The sequence below is a fragment of the Taudactylus pleione genome, unplaced genomic scaffold (assembly GCF_031769625.1).
Source record: "Taudactylus pleione unplaced genomic scaffold, aTauple2 ptg000026l, whole genome shotgun sequence".
Classification (NCBI taxonomy): Eukaryota; Metazoa; Chordata; class Amphibia; order Anura; family Myobatrachidae; genus Taudactylus; species Taudactylus pleione.
The window spans coordinates 11,835,107-11,851,516 of NW_028284428.1; the positions used below are offsets into that span (position 1 = coordinate 11,835,107).

General features: G+C 47.4%; 1 protein-coding gene across 2 annotated transcripts in view; it reads right to left on the bottom strand.

Annotated features, from left to right (window-relative positions):
- Positions 1 to 11,818, bottom strand: part of PPEF1 (protein phosphatase with EF-hand domain 1) — a 78,362-nt gene extending 66,544 nt beyond the window's left edge. The window contains exons 1-2 of one of the 2 annotated variants that reach the window (XM_088451634.1): positions 11,764 to 11,818; positions 5,606 to 5,733 (exon numbers count right to left, since the gene is read on the bottom strand). In XM_088451634.1, coding sequence (XP_088307760.1) covers positions 5,606 to 5,733; positions 11,764 to 11,818 — 183 coding nt within the window. Of the gene's footprint in view, positions 1 to 5,605; positions 5,734 to 5,961; positions 6,041 to 11,763 lie in introns of those variants that run through there. The other variant, XM_088451635.1, reaches the window with a different exon arrangement.
- Between the last annotated feature and the right edge of the window lie 4,592 nt (positions 11,819 to 16,410).

Below are 16,410 nucleotides of genomic sequence, written 5' to 3' on the forward strand. Positions count from 1 at the left end.
AAAGTCATTTCAGGCAGCGCTTAACAGACCACTAAATCTGAAATGGCCACAGACCGGACTACCAAGAGTACAATTCGGTGTGCACCGTTTATAGACAGTTTTATTAATTCTCTGATACTGTACTGCATTCTACTCCTTCTAGAATATATCGGTCTCCTTCATAGGACTTATCCCCCCACCCCCTTTCCCATTTCTCTGTTTTCCTTCTGTATTGTGTTTCCATCTTTGTAGCTGATTATTCTTGGTACCTCTTCTATTTCTGGAGGTCAGCTGTGTATCCTCTCTAGCTGGTATAAGGAGCACCATTACAGTGCGAGATCTGTGACTGCTCACCGCCCATACCATACTCAGTGCCCCACTTTATGTTGCCGCTGCTCCGTGACTTGCTTCCTCCAATGGCTGCTCCATACACTGTTACAGTTCCTCCTGTTTCTTCCTACTTTCTGGCCTTTTTGTGTGTTAAGTCCGGCTGATTCGCCTTTTGTAGGTGTAACTCCGCCATTACTTGTTGCTTTAGCCTTGCCTAAACTGATGTACACAGGTATAATGATGTACTAATCCAGCCTACTTTTGTGTTGGTTCCGCCTAGTGCCGCCCACGTGAAGCAACTTTAATACATTTTTCCAGGGCCACTTTTAGCTCCAAATCTGCCTATTTAACCTCAGCCTGGCTGATTCCCTCATATGTGTCCATAATCTATCAACCTTAGCCCGTGTTTGTAATGCTCGCACATGGATGATTCCTGATCCTCCTCCTTTTTCTTCCTGGGTGTCCCCGGTTTAACACAACAGTTTCATACAAAGCTTTATGTATCGAATGTGAAAGTGCCGCCAAAATGTTATAGCATATAGACCTTCTGGAAGGAATCTAGATATGCCCTTTACCCTCCTTCCCCTGAACACTTCTAATTTCCACACGGTGACCTCCGCTGAAATGCCTCTCCCGGCAGATGCCTCCGTTTCTATGGAGGGGGGGGGGTACTAAAAAGTGGGTAAAAAAAGACCACTATGAAGCGATGTGTATATTGAATGTAAATAGTGGAGTTTTTTTATACACTCTTTTTGATACACCTTTAATATAAGCGCTGCTGGTCTAATCACCTCCGTATCTGAGCTACCGGCTCACAAAGCGAGTATAGAGAGAGCAGCAGTACAGTGCTGGTGTTAGTGCACACCACCAGCCTGCACTTAGGGCCTGATTCAGCGGCCAACGCAAATGCAATTGCAGCTACAGTCGCTTACGGATCACAGTTGCTAAAATATGCTAATGTTTGCCAAAGCACAGCCGACATAAAGACACCCGCTGCTGCCTTCTCATATGGGTCCAATGTCGCTCTCCTGCGTAAACATCATATTCAATACCATCGACACACATAAACAGTCACGCACCATGTAAGGCAGGTCTGACCAGCTGCAAATACTGAAGCTTTCCTCATGCGCATAGAGGTCTGATGCTGCAAATGCAATTGCTATGGCTAATTTATGCACGCCCATGAAACAGTGTTGAAATAGTCAGACACGTCTGTGTTTACTTTACCCCCACCCCATTACCCTCCCTCCAAACGCTGACCACATGATACCAAGGCCGGACTGGCCATTGGGCACTTCTGGCATATGCCAGAAGGGCCGATGGCCTATGGACCAGCTCAAGGAGGGGTGAAGGAAAAGACCCCCACCCTCCACCCAACAGCTCCGAAATCATTAATATTTCACGGAGCCGGAAGGGGTGGAGGCGCGTATGGGCCGCCGGCGGCTGTGCTGGGCTGAAAAGAGACAGGGGCATGCCGCAAGGCCAGCCCCCGTGACTCACGGCATGCCCCCTTGCATTTACCACGCCCCCATCTACACGGAAGTCCAGGGCAGACTGCCAGGGCTGATATACAGCCCCAGTCCGTCCCTGCATGATACCATACTTGCCTACCTTTTAATATCTTTTCCTGGGAGAAGCCCAGGTAAGAGAAGCAGGAGCGTGATGATGGGGGCGGGGCCTGACGATTCACATCATTAAGCCCCGCCCCCTCATGGTAAAATTGCTGCGATTGGCTAGAATTTACATAGGGGGCGGGGCCAAATGACATGATTCATGTAGAATCACGTCATTAAGCCCCGCCCCCTACACGAAGAACCGCGATCGCTGCGGGAATTCTCTTCATTCTGCCCATTTCACTAGGAAGTGGGCAGAATGCGGGAGAAATGCCTACCCTTCCGGGGGTGCGGGGGGTTACCTGAAAAATCGAGAGCCTCCCACGAAAACCGGGAGGGTAGGCATGTATGCATGATACTCATTTTTCGAATGGATCCTCTGTGCGTATGTCATTGCAGTGAAATTGCGATGCGTGTACAGTACGACTCACATGCATGCACAATGGCAAATAATCGCTCGAACTGCGTAAACATGCTGCGGAATCAGGCCCCTAGACCAACTAATCGGCTCCATGGAGAGTGAAAGACACCGCTGCTTGCTGGGTCTCTGTACTGAAAGTCAGTGCCTGCACCTGGCTGTGAAACAACAAACACCTACATCTGGTGAACACTGGAAGTGCAGAACAAGGAGCAGACTGATACAGGGCCTGATTCAGGCCCGCTCGCGAGCGCACAGCGCTCGCAAGCGGGTCGATGTCCCCCACTGCATATGCGCACGCCGGAGCCGGCTCTGGCGTGCGCATGCGCGAGACCTGGCCAGCAATGGGAGCTCCGTTGCTACAGGTCTCGCACCAAAACGGTTTGGAGGCGGGCAGGGGGGGTGGCTGGCCAAACGGAGGCGTTCCCGAAGGAACGCCTGCTGTTTGGGGGTGGCCTCAGTAGTGAGCTTCTGGCTCTATTAGAGTCGGAAGCTCACTGGTGCTTGCGATGGACAAGACCCTACCACAGGGGTCTCGTTGCAAGCCCGATGGTCGCGACCATTGTGACCATCACCTGGCAGCTCGCAAAAGCTGTGGGTGGTCACCCACAGCTAAGCGAGCGGCCAGGAGGCCGACACGAAAAAAAATATATAATACCGCCCTGATTCAGAACGAGCGCTCTGAAAGAGCGTCCGGCTCTGAATCAGGGCCACAGTTCGCTGTTTCTTGCTCCATTGCAGAATTTCCTTATCCCACCTTGGAATATTTTTTGCAACTATAGAACTACATAGGACTCGGACCATCCTTCTTGCATCAGGGCAAGGTAGCGACAGTTCCTGATTTTATCATCGGCCACTCACTCAGTCTTAAAAGTGCTATAACATTAAATTGCATATTATGTTCATGTTATTTTTTGTCATTGTGGTCCAGTTGCACTCGCATTTTTTACATTACTACACACCAGTGCTCTCTAGTATATTCATATGTAAAATAATCGATAGTTGGTCTGATGTTCTAAAGTGTTCTAACATCGGTCATTTTTTCTTTAGTAAAAACGACCAAAAAAATTAATAAACTCTTTAAATAACAAGTCTACATATGCTCACAGGTTTTTTTTTACTAGGTTTAGTGTGAAGCTGTCACAAAGTAAACTACTATCTTTGATTTTATTTATTTTAGGATGTTTGTTTAAGAAAGAGACTGCTGGAATCTGAATGCCTGAGGTAGATTAATAACTGAGGGGTACAAGAAGAGGCCCAATGCTAGTCAGCATTAGGTTGTTCATCTCTAGATCGTTTGTACAGGACCCACCTATAGGACTGGGACAAATGGGGGAGACATAGGGCCTGATTCAGAGCTGGTCGCTATTTGCGCTCGCTCGTCCTGAAAATAGGGGTGGCTATTCAAATGAACCGTTCGCTGTTTGCGGTCTGCTCACACCTCTAGGTCTGAACGAGCAAACAAAACTTGCGGTCGTTTTTTGGGAAACTACGCCCCCTGGCCGCTCGCATCCTACGTCATGTCCGCTTTTTATTAGATTAATCGAGTACATCGAACAGGGTATGAGCTGCTCGCTATTCTTGTGGTTGGTTTTTGCTACCACAATTTTGCAAGCAGTTCTGGCTAAAAAAAAACCCAGTGACGTGGTCAATGACGCTGCTGTATTAATTATGCACACCCATAAAACGCCTGTTTTGACCTTTAAGCACGCCTGCGATCGGATCTCCACTCCCCGTTTTCAAGCACCTTCCCCTGTTACCACCCACATACGCCTCATCCTGTCACTCAAATTATCAGGCCTTCGCTATTTTGCGAGCACATGAATTTCGGCCGCACTGACTAGTTCGCGCATGCGTATAACGATCCGTACGCATGCGCAGTTGGGCAAACATCGCTCGGAGCGAACGAGCTGCCGCTTACGAGTGGCTCTGAATCAGGCCCATATATCACACCTTGGAGAAAGATATTAAAGTATCAATTAATCAGCTTCTAACTGTCATTTTTCCAACACAGCCTATAAAATTACATTTACAAGCTGATTGGTTGGTACTTTGGGCTCTATTTATTAACATTATTTTTACTAAAATAAAGTGTAAAAGGGTGTTTTCACACCCTTTTCACATTATTTTAGTATCACCTAAAGTTACTACAGGGCAATTGGAGTAGAATTCATAAAATTCTACTCCAAGCCCTAATTATCACTTATTTTTAGTAATCAGATCGCATTTCCCATAATTGTAATGGGAAATATGATCTGGCCAGAGTTACTAAAAATAAATTGTGAAAAAATACCGGGGAAAGCCCTGTGATAATAACGCCAAACCAAACCCAGGATTATAATCCTGTGGTTTGGAGGTGAAAACTGCTGGTAACGTGTAGCAATTTGAAAAGCATAAAATGGAGTAATACCCCAGTAAATAATATACCCTATAGTGTACTATGAAGTAAAAAGAATATTGTTCTAGACTAACAGCGAATATTGACTGGTCGCATTTTTGGACCTGATTCAGTGGTGGATGCAGAAGCAAACGCAGCTGCGACTATTGGCGATCGGCCATCTGCGACTTTATGCAATTGCGGCTACAAAGTCCATCTCTGGTGTACACCTGTGCGTATGAATGTACAAAGGCTGAGACGCCCACTGTCCGCGTCCATAGATGCAGAAATACCGATTGAAATATGTTTAGATGCTCGATCGGTTGCACCAACAAAACTTGTACCAGCCCAATGCCAGGAGCAGTTTCTCCATCTGAGTATGGCCTCCTATGTCAGCAATTGAGCGTCTGTGTACCCATGTACCCAACCTATTTCAGTGATACGCCCATAACACTCCCATAATATGTCCAATGGACGCACCATCTCCATGCATGCTCTAAGACACCTCCCAGTAACTGCCCGGGAACGCTCATCACTTTTCCAAGGCATTTCTGATACTGTGCATCTAGATGGCAGCAGCAGCGCCATTGTGTGTACACTATGAGTAACGCATGCACCATAGGCGTTTTCAGGGATTCTCAACCATGCGCAGTGTAACAAATGGCTGAACTACATGCACATTGGCATCGCATGCGGCTCTGACTCAGGCCCAATAATACCATATTTATAGCATGCATGCCTACATATAAAAGATCATGATTTACATTCTCCTTGAACTTTCAGGACCTGTGCATCTGTTGATGATACATGTTGATATAATATTATATCATTATGAGATATTCATTTATCAGTTGATATAGTAATATTCATAAAACAAGTTCTACTGACCTGAAGTTGAGCCTGTTCCTCAGCATATTCTATAGACTGAAAGATAGTAAGTGTGTAACGCCGCCTCATTTCCAGTCGCGCCATGTAGAAACGATACCATCTCTGTATCAAAACTGCTGCTTTGATCGCTAGTTAAAATAATACAAATTTAGTTTTTTGAATAGGTGACACAAACAGTAAATAAATAGTACATAAGGTTTGATATTTTACATCTTATGCTGGGTACACAATATGCGATATATCGTTCGTACAGCCATCTGACGATATATCATTCATGCACATCTGCCAGTGTGTACTGCAACCCACTGACCAACCGTTACGCTAGCAGCAGGAACTGCCAACACTGGCATCATTACCTGATGGGCAAATTGAAATGCCTGCCCATTTGTGATGTCTGGCCAGATATATGGAGCTGCATCTTTACATAGACTTGCCTCTCCAAAGGCCACAATTTCATCTACATGCCTGCCGTCACCTGTGTTGAATTAGTTAATTGATAAGAAAGGACTTTCAACACAGGTGATGGCAATCATAAATTAAGATGGAAGTCCAGGAACAGAGCATTTTGTTCCTCATGGAATTGGGTCATGTTGGGAGATATGTATATGGGCGTTAATTTATATCAGGCAGTAGGGAGTAAATTATTGTAAGGATGATAATTATGATGATGGTGAAATAGCTAATTATTTTTTTATGGGGGTTAATTCATGATGAGGGGTTGTTTTATGGCCGTCACAAAATGCTGTATTTTCTGTCAGTCACAATCATGGTCTCTGTACTATCTGGCTATCACTGCGATGCTCTCTAAATGATCTGGCAGTACTGTAATACTCTCTGTACTATCTGACGGTCACTGCGTTGCTCTCTGTTTTGAATGGCGGTCACTGGAATTGTGAAGCACCTCTGCTGTCACTCGCCCCAGGCAATAAAATGCCTAGTTACGGCTCTAGATGTGGCAGGAACCTTATGGGAATATAATTAAGCAAAGACAGTTTGCACCCAAGTTAGGTAGCTCCCCGCCATGCATCTACTGTATTTAGTGGAGGTAGAGATCAGACTCCCTATCATTACCTGGAATATACACTCCCGGCACAGCCACACTAACAAGTAGAGGAGGATGCTGTCAGTGTACCATTGCTATGCTGTTAGTGTACCAGTGCTAGGAGAAACATATCTGCATCTAATACCCCTTTTACACCAGAGCTAAAACCCGGGTTATTGCACTGTTAACCCGGGTAGCTCCTTGGTGTAAAAGAGGACAGGGTTGGATTCCCAGGTTAAGTGACCCTGCAATCCAACCCAGGTAACTTGCAGGGTTTAACATGGGAATGACCTGTGAAACCCTGCAGTGTAAACGGCGTGATCCGGGTCACAATGACCTGGTGCGCGCCGTATGCTGGCCAAGTGGCCGGCTTCAGTGGCGCTTGGAGGTGACATCATCTCCAAGCGTCCACTTCCACACCGGAAGACTGCAGACCCGGCTCCGGTGTGTGAACGGCGCGGACTCTGGAACATACTTGCCGACAATCAGCTCCAGCCTTCCGGGAGGGAGCTGATTGTCCGCTAACAGCGGGGGGCGGGGGCGGAGCTGGGGGCGGGCCAGCCAGTTGGTGGTACATTGAGGGTGGAGCCGGGGGCGGAGCTGCACGATCACGTCATTGTGGCTCCGCCCCTCTTCACAATGCCGTTATTTTCGGCAGTGTGAAGCAGGGGGCGGGCCGCGATGACGCGATTCAGCGCGAATCGCGTCACCGGCTCCCCCACTGCGGGGGTTTGTAATCTTTTCAGTGGGGAGGACGGGAGGGTCGGAGGCTTCCTGGAGGCTTGCCTGCCTTTCCGGGGGGCCGGGAGCGGCACCCGAAAATCGGGAGGCTCCCGGCCAAATCGGGAGGGTAGGCAAGCCTGCTCTGGAACTTCCTGGGTCGGCGCTGGCTAAATTCAGGGTCTGATACGGTTTGGAACCCTGTTCCACCCTCCAGGTCAGACCCGGAATTTAGGTATAAAAGCAGTATAAATGTGTAGATGAATATATTGCTTGAAGGAGATAACTCTATAAACACAAATACTGTAGCAACAGAAAAATACCTTTACAAACATCTTCCAAGCCTATGGAAGATGCAATGTATAACATAGATAATAGACAATGGGCTCTATTTACTACAATCCGCATTGGTAATGCAGACTGTAGTGTGATATTACCGACTGAATTCGCATTGTGAATTCAGGCAATATCACAGGGATTTACTACAAATCTCTTGCAGGGACAGAGCTTGCGAGAAAGCTCTGTCCCTGCGAACCCCCTCCGCACAGTAGTCACGGTATTTTCGGAAAAAAATACTGTGACCAGTGCCCCGCGCATGCGCCGACCGACCTCCGCTGCTACCAACCCCGGCGCTAATCCCTGCCCCCGTCGATAAGCCCCGCGACCGTGACCCCCCCTCCCCCACTCGCGACCCCCCCTCTCCCTTAATTACACTTATTTGCATGATCCGTGCTCCGGTGATGTCTTCCATGTACTCCGGTCAGGTGATCCCCCATACTGCACTGGGACTGGTGCAGCATGGGAAACCAGCTGACCGGAGGGAGGACATCACCCGGAGCCCCGACCACCGGTCCCTGGAGTCAGGTAAGTACATTTTTTTTTTACTTTTTTTATTAAACTTTTTTTTACACTGTATCAGTGTGTGGTCTGTTTAGACCACACAGCTGATTACTGGGGTCGACTCCTGGCTCTACTCTCCCCATTAGAGCAGAGCAGGAGTCCGATAAACAGGGGAGACCCTGGATAACGCCACTTCCAGGTGGCGTTATTATCACAGGGCTTTCCCAGGTATTTTTTTTACAATTTATTTTTAGTAACTCTGGTCGGATCACATTTCCCATTACAATTATGGGAAATGCGATCTGCTTACTAAAAATAAGTGATACTTAGGGGTTGGAGTAGAATTTTACGAATTCTACTTCAATTGCCCTATAGTAACTGTAGGTGAAACTAAAATAATGTGAAAAGGGTGTGAAAACACCCTTTTTCACTTTATTTTATTAAAAATAATGTTAATAAATAGAGCCCAATGTATGAAACATACAGTATATGTATGTCATGAATCATAATCTTATTTTAAATATGACAGAAACTGTACTTTTAAATATAATCTCCCTTAAGGGAATAAGTAAATACAAGTTATAGAAGAAGGAAAGCAAACAAGTACTTACCTTAATAAGAGACACGTTTGTACTTGTTCCAGCTTTGTAATTGGTAAAAGTAGTGACAAATTATCAAAAAACACCTGCTTCAGAGTGCACTCAATTCATTTGTTTTACTTTATCGTGCCCTCTGGGTACAAATGTATGAAGTGACCTGACTTCACCTTATCGAGATGCTTTGTGTGAGTCTGAACGTGTGAATGCTCTGTGCACGGTTTTAGACTGGGACCGTGCGAGAGATGGTCAAATATTTTTCTGAGTGGTAGTGCAGCTTTAAAGGGCAAATCTATGTAAAAAAATATTTTGTCTAATTAAAATCATTATGTTGAGTACTACAACTTACTAGCATAATGCAGTGGATGTGCGAAAATATGCAAATGTCGCAGACGCCTAGATATGTATTGCAACGCCCACCAGCGACTTCGCAAATCCAAGCCTCTGTGTACAAAGGCGCAGCATCGGTCGCAGAACCTTTGATAATCGGCCTTATGGTTGCCAATGTTCTCTATGCAAGGTTTTTCACTGCTCTACGTTATCTCCTCCAAAATGCTCCCTGACTGTTAATCCACTGCAGGAAAATAGTTGATGCGACCGCCGATGGTAATGTAACGTGACGAATGCTCAGTGCGACTCAGGCGCATGCGCAGACCACCAATAATACCATCGGCATTGCATCCATCTTTGAATCAGGCTCTCAATCCACAAGAGGATTTCACCCTTGACTCTTATGAGAGAATTCAATTCAGAATGCTAGATGCGATTTGCCATTCGGGAATGGCAATGTCAGGGCTAGCTTATATGGGCCTGAGTCAGATTTGGGACTAGAGTAATGCTGGGCATACACTGCCAGATAAAATTCCCGTCAGACCGACAAACATTTTATCTGGCAGCCTGACACCCAGCAGATATCATGGGCATACCCTATGAAATAGCATCAACCCCGATATCTGCACTCCTACAACAGAGAAGAAGACATCCATTCCTTACCCGCGGTCGGCCGCGGCGGAGCATTCACTGCCTGATGTGGCCGACTTTAACTTTGAAAATATCAGATCGAACAGGCATGCTGGATTAGCCCGGCATGCCCGCCCGATCGATACTTTCAGATTGGTCGCCCGCATACACTGTGCAATTATCTCGCTGATCCGCCAATATCAGACAAATTGGCCAGATAATTGTATAAATTTTATAGTGAATGCCCAGCATAAGAAAGGACAAGTAACCGTGCATCTTGGTAAAACCCCTTGTAATGCAACATGGTTTGTCCAGGTACAGTTATTTGCTTTATCTTACATTATTCCCAAATCTAAATCAAGCCCTATGTGCACAGCAGTTTATTATGGAGATGCCCATTGTCGGTAACTGAATTATTCCCTAAGTCTACTGAAATAGTTGGTCACAATCGGCACTGGAATTGCACACTGCAGTGCGGCAATATTAAGGGGTTCCTATGGTACAGCAGGATACACCCTAAAAACATAATCTTTCGGGAACATAAAATGGATTTCCTGTGACTTAAGTTGAAGGAGACAAACAAATGGGCATGACCATGGAAAACTGGTGTGGTTTGAGTGGATTTTGGGGTGATGTATGGCATACTAAACCATGAAGAATAAAACAACTTTTAAAGCTTTTAAAAAAAGTATTTATTATTATGTAACAGGCAAGAAATTTTCATTCACTAGCAGACTGAGAAGGCCAAAAAAACTAAGTGCTACCCTTTTATTTTAAAAGACTTCACATTCAAACCTAGACAGACTTTTAACACGTGCCTATCAAAATCTCATTATGAGTGATTGTAAGTGTTTAACTCTTGTAAACCACAGTTCTGACCAAATAAGGATGCAATTGTACACTATGTAGACAAAAGTGATTAGACAGCCCTGCGCAAGCTAAAAGCATACTATGCATACCACTGCACACTAGTTCCAAATGGCCACTAATGTGGCGGTTTCAACAGGAACTCTACGTAGGGAGGCCCATGCACTTGCAGTTCTACGGAAACAATGAATGTTTTTTATCAGGACGACAATGCCACCTGTCATGTTTACAGGGGGCGACACTGGACTGGTATACAGAAATTTCGGTAACCTGGATGGACTGGCCAGCAAAGAGTCCAGATCTTAACCAAATTGAGAACCTCTGGGACGAATTGGAGCGTCGGGTGCATTCTAGGCCGACTCGACCTTCTTCATTGTCATAGTTGGCCACTGTACTTAGAGCGGAATGGCAAAACATACCACCTGCTGTTGTCCAGGAACTTGTGGACAGTTTGCCAAGAAGGGTAATCACTGCCAGTGATGGATCTACTGTACACAGTACTGACATCAATAAAATCTTGTTGATCTATTTGCAGTCAGTGTCCAATCACTTTTGTCTACATAGTGTATATTCTTTGCACAAATTAACATATTGGGCCTGATGGACAGTTAACGCCAGTTGACAGAGCATATGTTATGTGTTTTCATACTGTGCACGTTCTGGAACTGAGAGTACGTAAGTACAGGGAATGCAGAGTTGTGTCCATTTTGAACCCATGGGTACATCTATGCATTGCATAACTGAGCTGCAACGGGCTATGCGGACCTGGATGTGAGCATAAACACAGGTATCTTTTGCACCCATTGTAGGGCTGGTTGAACTTCGGACTGATGACAATGGCCTGTGTTAAACCAGGCGTACACAAAGGGGCGAGTACACTACTAGATGCACATATCTACATACGGGCAAATATAAGCATTTTTCCTATGCAGGTAATGTGGAAGAACATGCACCCTATTTCATTTGCTTTGTGCACTTAAAGGAAATAAATTGAAACTGAGAACAACATAAAAATGTATGACAGGCAGGTAGAACTTAATTTAATTTTACACTAAAAGATAACTAATACTAAATGAAATAAACAAACTGACAGATATAGAAACAGAGCACAAAGATAAGGATGTATCACTCACCCTTTTCAGATTTTTTGGCTTGATTTTCAGTCTTTACTGATGTCCCACATCCCATGGCTACAAACCAGGAGGTGACGAGCAACCAATCTATTATAGCTGGTGCTCTGTGAGGCTTGTAGCTGATGTGTCTTCCCCTCCAGCTGTTCTAACTCCCCATGCTTGTTTACCTTTAACCGCTTTGGTCTGTAATACACGGAGAAGGAGGGGTATCACACACAGAGAGAAGAGCAAGAAATTAAATTACATGGATTAGCAGTGTGGTTTCAAAGGGACTGCTGCGCTGAAATAATTAAAGCTTGTTATGAAGCATATCACATGACGAGAATCCTGTCACTGAAACATCTGTTTGCTGTTACATCACTGCTATGGTTGCCACTTACTATTTCTCAAGGTGGGAATGTGCAGAAATGTGGAGCCATAACTAGACTTTTTGGTGCCCTGTGCCAGAGAGAGCATTGGCACTCCACCCCCGCCCCCTTTTTTCAAATAGGGACATAAGATGATGCACCCAAAAAGGAGCCATGGCCTCATGGGGAAGGGCCAGGGAAGAGATAGGGGGGGCCAGGAGATGCTGGGGATAAAAGAAGAGGAAGCTACAAGTGAGAATGATAATAAACAGGAAAATTGACAGGCCCAAACAGCGCCTCCTGCCCTGCAGTGTCCTGTGCCTGTGTGAGCCAATAGTGTTTATGTGCTCATATCATCAGATTAACACCACAGCCAGTGGACACCTTACCTCTGATTCACCCCCAATTTCTACTTCAGGGTCCTTAGGGCCCACAGGGCCTTTACCTTGGGGTATAGGTAGACTGGGAAACCAGTCCGGGTACCACATAGTTAAACTCCTTGAGCCTCCCAGGATGCAGCAGGCTCCCCTCCTATACCCCGTCCCCTGGCCAAGGCACCGTCAGTTTCGTCGGTGCTCGGCTGGAGTCGGGTGTTCCACGTAAGGGGGGCTGTTCACAGCCGCTGAAGATTTCTATGAGCGATAATGTGGACAGTCCGACGGACGTCCACATCACCGCTCTGCCGGCGCCGAGACCCCAGTACTGATCTGGGGATCTCGGCAGGCCTCCGAGGATTAGTTCTGCTGACAGGGACCCCGGAGGATCCCTGACTGTGGCCGGATGTATGGGGGATGGGTAAGTAACGGTGGACGTCCGCGGTGGGCGTCCGCCATCACAGTCATATATTTCACCCAAGACTGGGGGCAACCGGGGTGCAGGTCTGCTGGTGGAGCCAGGCACTGAGTCCTGCGCTCCACCTAACCTCCAGGGACAGTGGGCCAGAACAGTAGCGGTTCCGCTTTGGCGTCCCTGGGGTTAATTGCAGGCCGGGAGAGGATGGGCTGGGCTCCTGCTCTGGTCTGAGCTCCGGCGGCCATTTTAAGAACAAAGAGCTTCAGACAGCGGTGGAGCCAGGTCCCTCTGCTGCATACCTCTCTCTCTGGACTGAGAGGTGCAGGTAACGCGTGGTCCTACCAGGTCCAGTGCCTGGATAGTTGACTGGAAGTGCTGATAGACACTGTTTCTGCTGAGGGCTGCTGCCTGTGTCTGTGTTTTGCTATTACTGTCAGCCATTTTAGCTATCCCTGTTTTTTTTTCTCTCCCCGAAAATTGACCCTTATAGTACAGATTGGGGTGGGATATATTGTATTTAGACCAAGTCTGTGTTTGGTGTCACATACATTGTGTCTATTTACCGTTATCATGTCAGGTGATGACGAACCTGCGCAGCTTGCTGCACCTGCCATATATTCCTGCATTAGATGTAAGGCAGGTATTATGGAGGAAGAGGCAGAGAGAGGGGGCCTATGTACTACATGTACGTTACCTAGCCCTTCTCAGGCCGCCTGCTTTCCGCAAGAGCCTCCTTGGGCGAAAAGCCTGGCTCAGGCTATGTCCATCCTGGCAGGACGGCTATCGGCTCCGCTCATGTACCCCTCTATGGTTCTCTATGGGCCGGCTCTGGATAAGATTGTGGACATTTGCAAAATCTGCATGCTTGCCTTCGGCTCCGTCTGCCTCTGGGTCAGGCATGTCGTCCTTTCGGTCCTATCGGCCTTCGGGTAAGTCAAAGGCCCAATCCTTTCCGAGTTCATCAGGAAACAAGAAGCCCTCTAAGCCTAGGAAGCAGGTTTGGAGCACCAGACATCCGACTACCAAGCCTGACGACAAGCCTACAGCCTGACGGGGTGGGCCTCCTCTTGGGGGACCCCAAGGTGGGAGGCCGACTTCTTCAGTTCGCCCAGTGTTGGTGTCAGACCACCTCGGACACCTGGGTAAGGGAAGTGGTCTCTCACGGGTATGCCCTTTCCTTTCGGAAAAGGCCTCCCCATCAGTTTTTTTCCACGGACCTTCATTCAAATCCAGAGAAGGCTCTGGAAATTCACAAGATTGTACGTTCCATGCTCCAGGAGGGGGTTATTAGCCGGTCCCACTATCCCAGAGGGGGATGGGTTATTACTCCAATCTCTTCCTGGTGCAAAAACCAAATGGATCATACAGGCCTATCCTCAACTTGAAGTCCCTAAACAAATATTTGAGGGTGCCTCGGTTCTGGATGGAAACTCTGCATTCCATTATCTTGGCTATGGAACCTGGGTACTTTATGGTGTCTCTGGACATCCAAGATGCTTACCTGCATGTCCCAATAGCGGCCTCTCATCAGCGTTTTCTCCGATTTGTGGTAGCAAGTCAGCATTATCAGTTTCAGGCTTTACTGTTTGGCCTTTCTACAGCCCCGAGGGTGTTTACCAAGGTCATGGCGCTAATGGCGGCACACCTGCGCCTGCAGGGAGTGCGCCTCCTACCTTACCTGGACGATCTGCTACTTCTGGCAGGATCTCCAGAGGTACTTCACCAGCACCTGCAACTAACTATACAGGTGTTGCAGAATCACGGATGGCTGATAAATTGGAAGAAGTTGTCCCTAACGCCATCTCAGAGGATGCTTCATCTTGGAGCTCTGCTGGACACTCAGCAACAGCGGATCTTTCTGACGGAGAAAAAGATCTCAGTGTTACAGGCAAGGATTCGCACTTGCCTGCGGGATCGCAGAAGCTCGATCTATTCTGCAATGAGGTTACTGGGGTCCATGGTGTCGACATTCGACGTGGTAGAATATGCCCAGTTTCACTCGAGACCTCTACAGAAACTGATCCTATCCAAATGGGACGGGATACCTCTTCGGCTAAAGGTTCAGACGCTGGTGCTGTCTCCGGAGGTACGTCTGTCATTGACCTGGTGGCTTCAGAAGTCTTATCTCCTCATGGGACACCCCTTCTGGATACTGGATTGGACTCTCCTGATGACGGATGCCTGTCTCAGGGGGTAGGGTGCTGTGTCGGGTCCACATGTGTTTCAGGGCCGGTGGACCTCAGCAGAGTCTGCTCTTCCGATCAACATCTTAGAACTTAGAGCAGTTTTCGAGCCTTACAACAAGCAGGACTGTTTCTACAGGGTCGTCCTGTACAGATTCAGTCAGACAATGCCACGACTGTGGCTTATATAAATCATCAGGGAGGAACTCGAAGTCAGGCAGCTCTAAGAGAGATGTCTCGCATTCTGACTTGGGTGGAAAACAACCTACCAGCCATCTCGGCAGTGTTTATTCCGGGAGTACTCAACTGGGAAGCGGACTTCCTCAGCCGTCACGACGTGCATCCAGGAGAATGGTCTCTTCACCAGGAAGTATTTCAGCTCCTGGTGGACAGGTGGGGACTTCCGGAAATAGATCTCATGGCATCCAGACACAATCGCAAACTGCGGGTGTACGGCTCCCGAACAATAGACGCAGAAGCTCTCCTTGTAGACGATGGACCTTTCAGTTCGCGTACCTATTTCCTCCGTTCTCCCTCCACGCGTGTTGCAAAAGTTCGAGCATGACAGAGGCATGATTCTATTGGTGGCTCCGGCATGGCCCAGACGTCACTGGTGCTCCGATCTATGTAGTTTTTCCATAGACACTCCGTGGCTACTCCCTCAGCGTCCGGACCTGTTGTCTCAGGGTCCGTGTCATTACCCGGATCTGGGTCGGCTGTCTTTGACGGTGTGGCTCTTGAAACATCCCTCTTGAGGTCAAAGGGTTTTGCAAGCTCGGTGGTTACCACCATGCTCCGGGCTAGGAAGCCGGCTTCGGCCAGGATTTACCACAGGGTCCTATTTGCGTGGTGCCGACCTCAGAAATATGATCCTTTGGTGTTTCGTGTTTCTAGAATCATCGCCTTCCTTCAGGCAGGCTTGGATAAGGGTCTGCACCTTGCTTCTTTGAAGGTGCAGGTGTCTGCCTTATCGGTATGGTTTCAGCATCGTATTGCTCCTTTGGCTGATGTCCGCACCTTTATGCAAGGGGTTCTTTGCATTCGGCCCCCCTTTGTCCCTCCGGTGGCAACATCGGACTTGGCGGTGGTGCTGAAGGCTCTTCAGGGTCCCCCATTTGAACCACTGGGCTCAGTGGACCTCAAATGGCTTACAGCTAAAGTCGTTTTTGTTTTGGGTATTGCATCTGCCAGAAGAGTGGCGGATTTTGGGGCTCTTTCTTGTCATCCCCCTTATTTGATTTTTCTTAGGACTTGCCCTGGTTTTCTCCCTAAGGTGGTATCCAGTTTCCAAATTAATGAGGAGATCACTGTTCCGGCCTTTCACG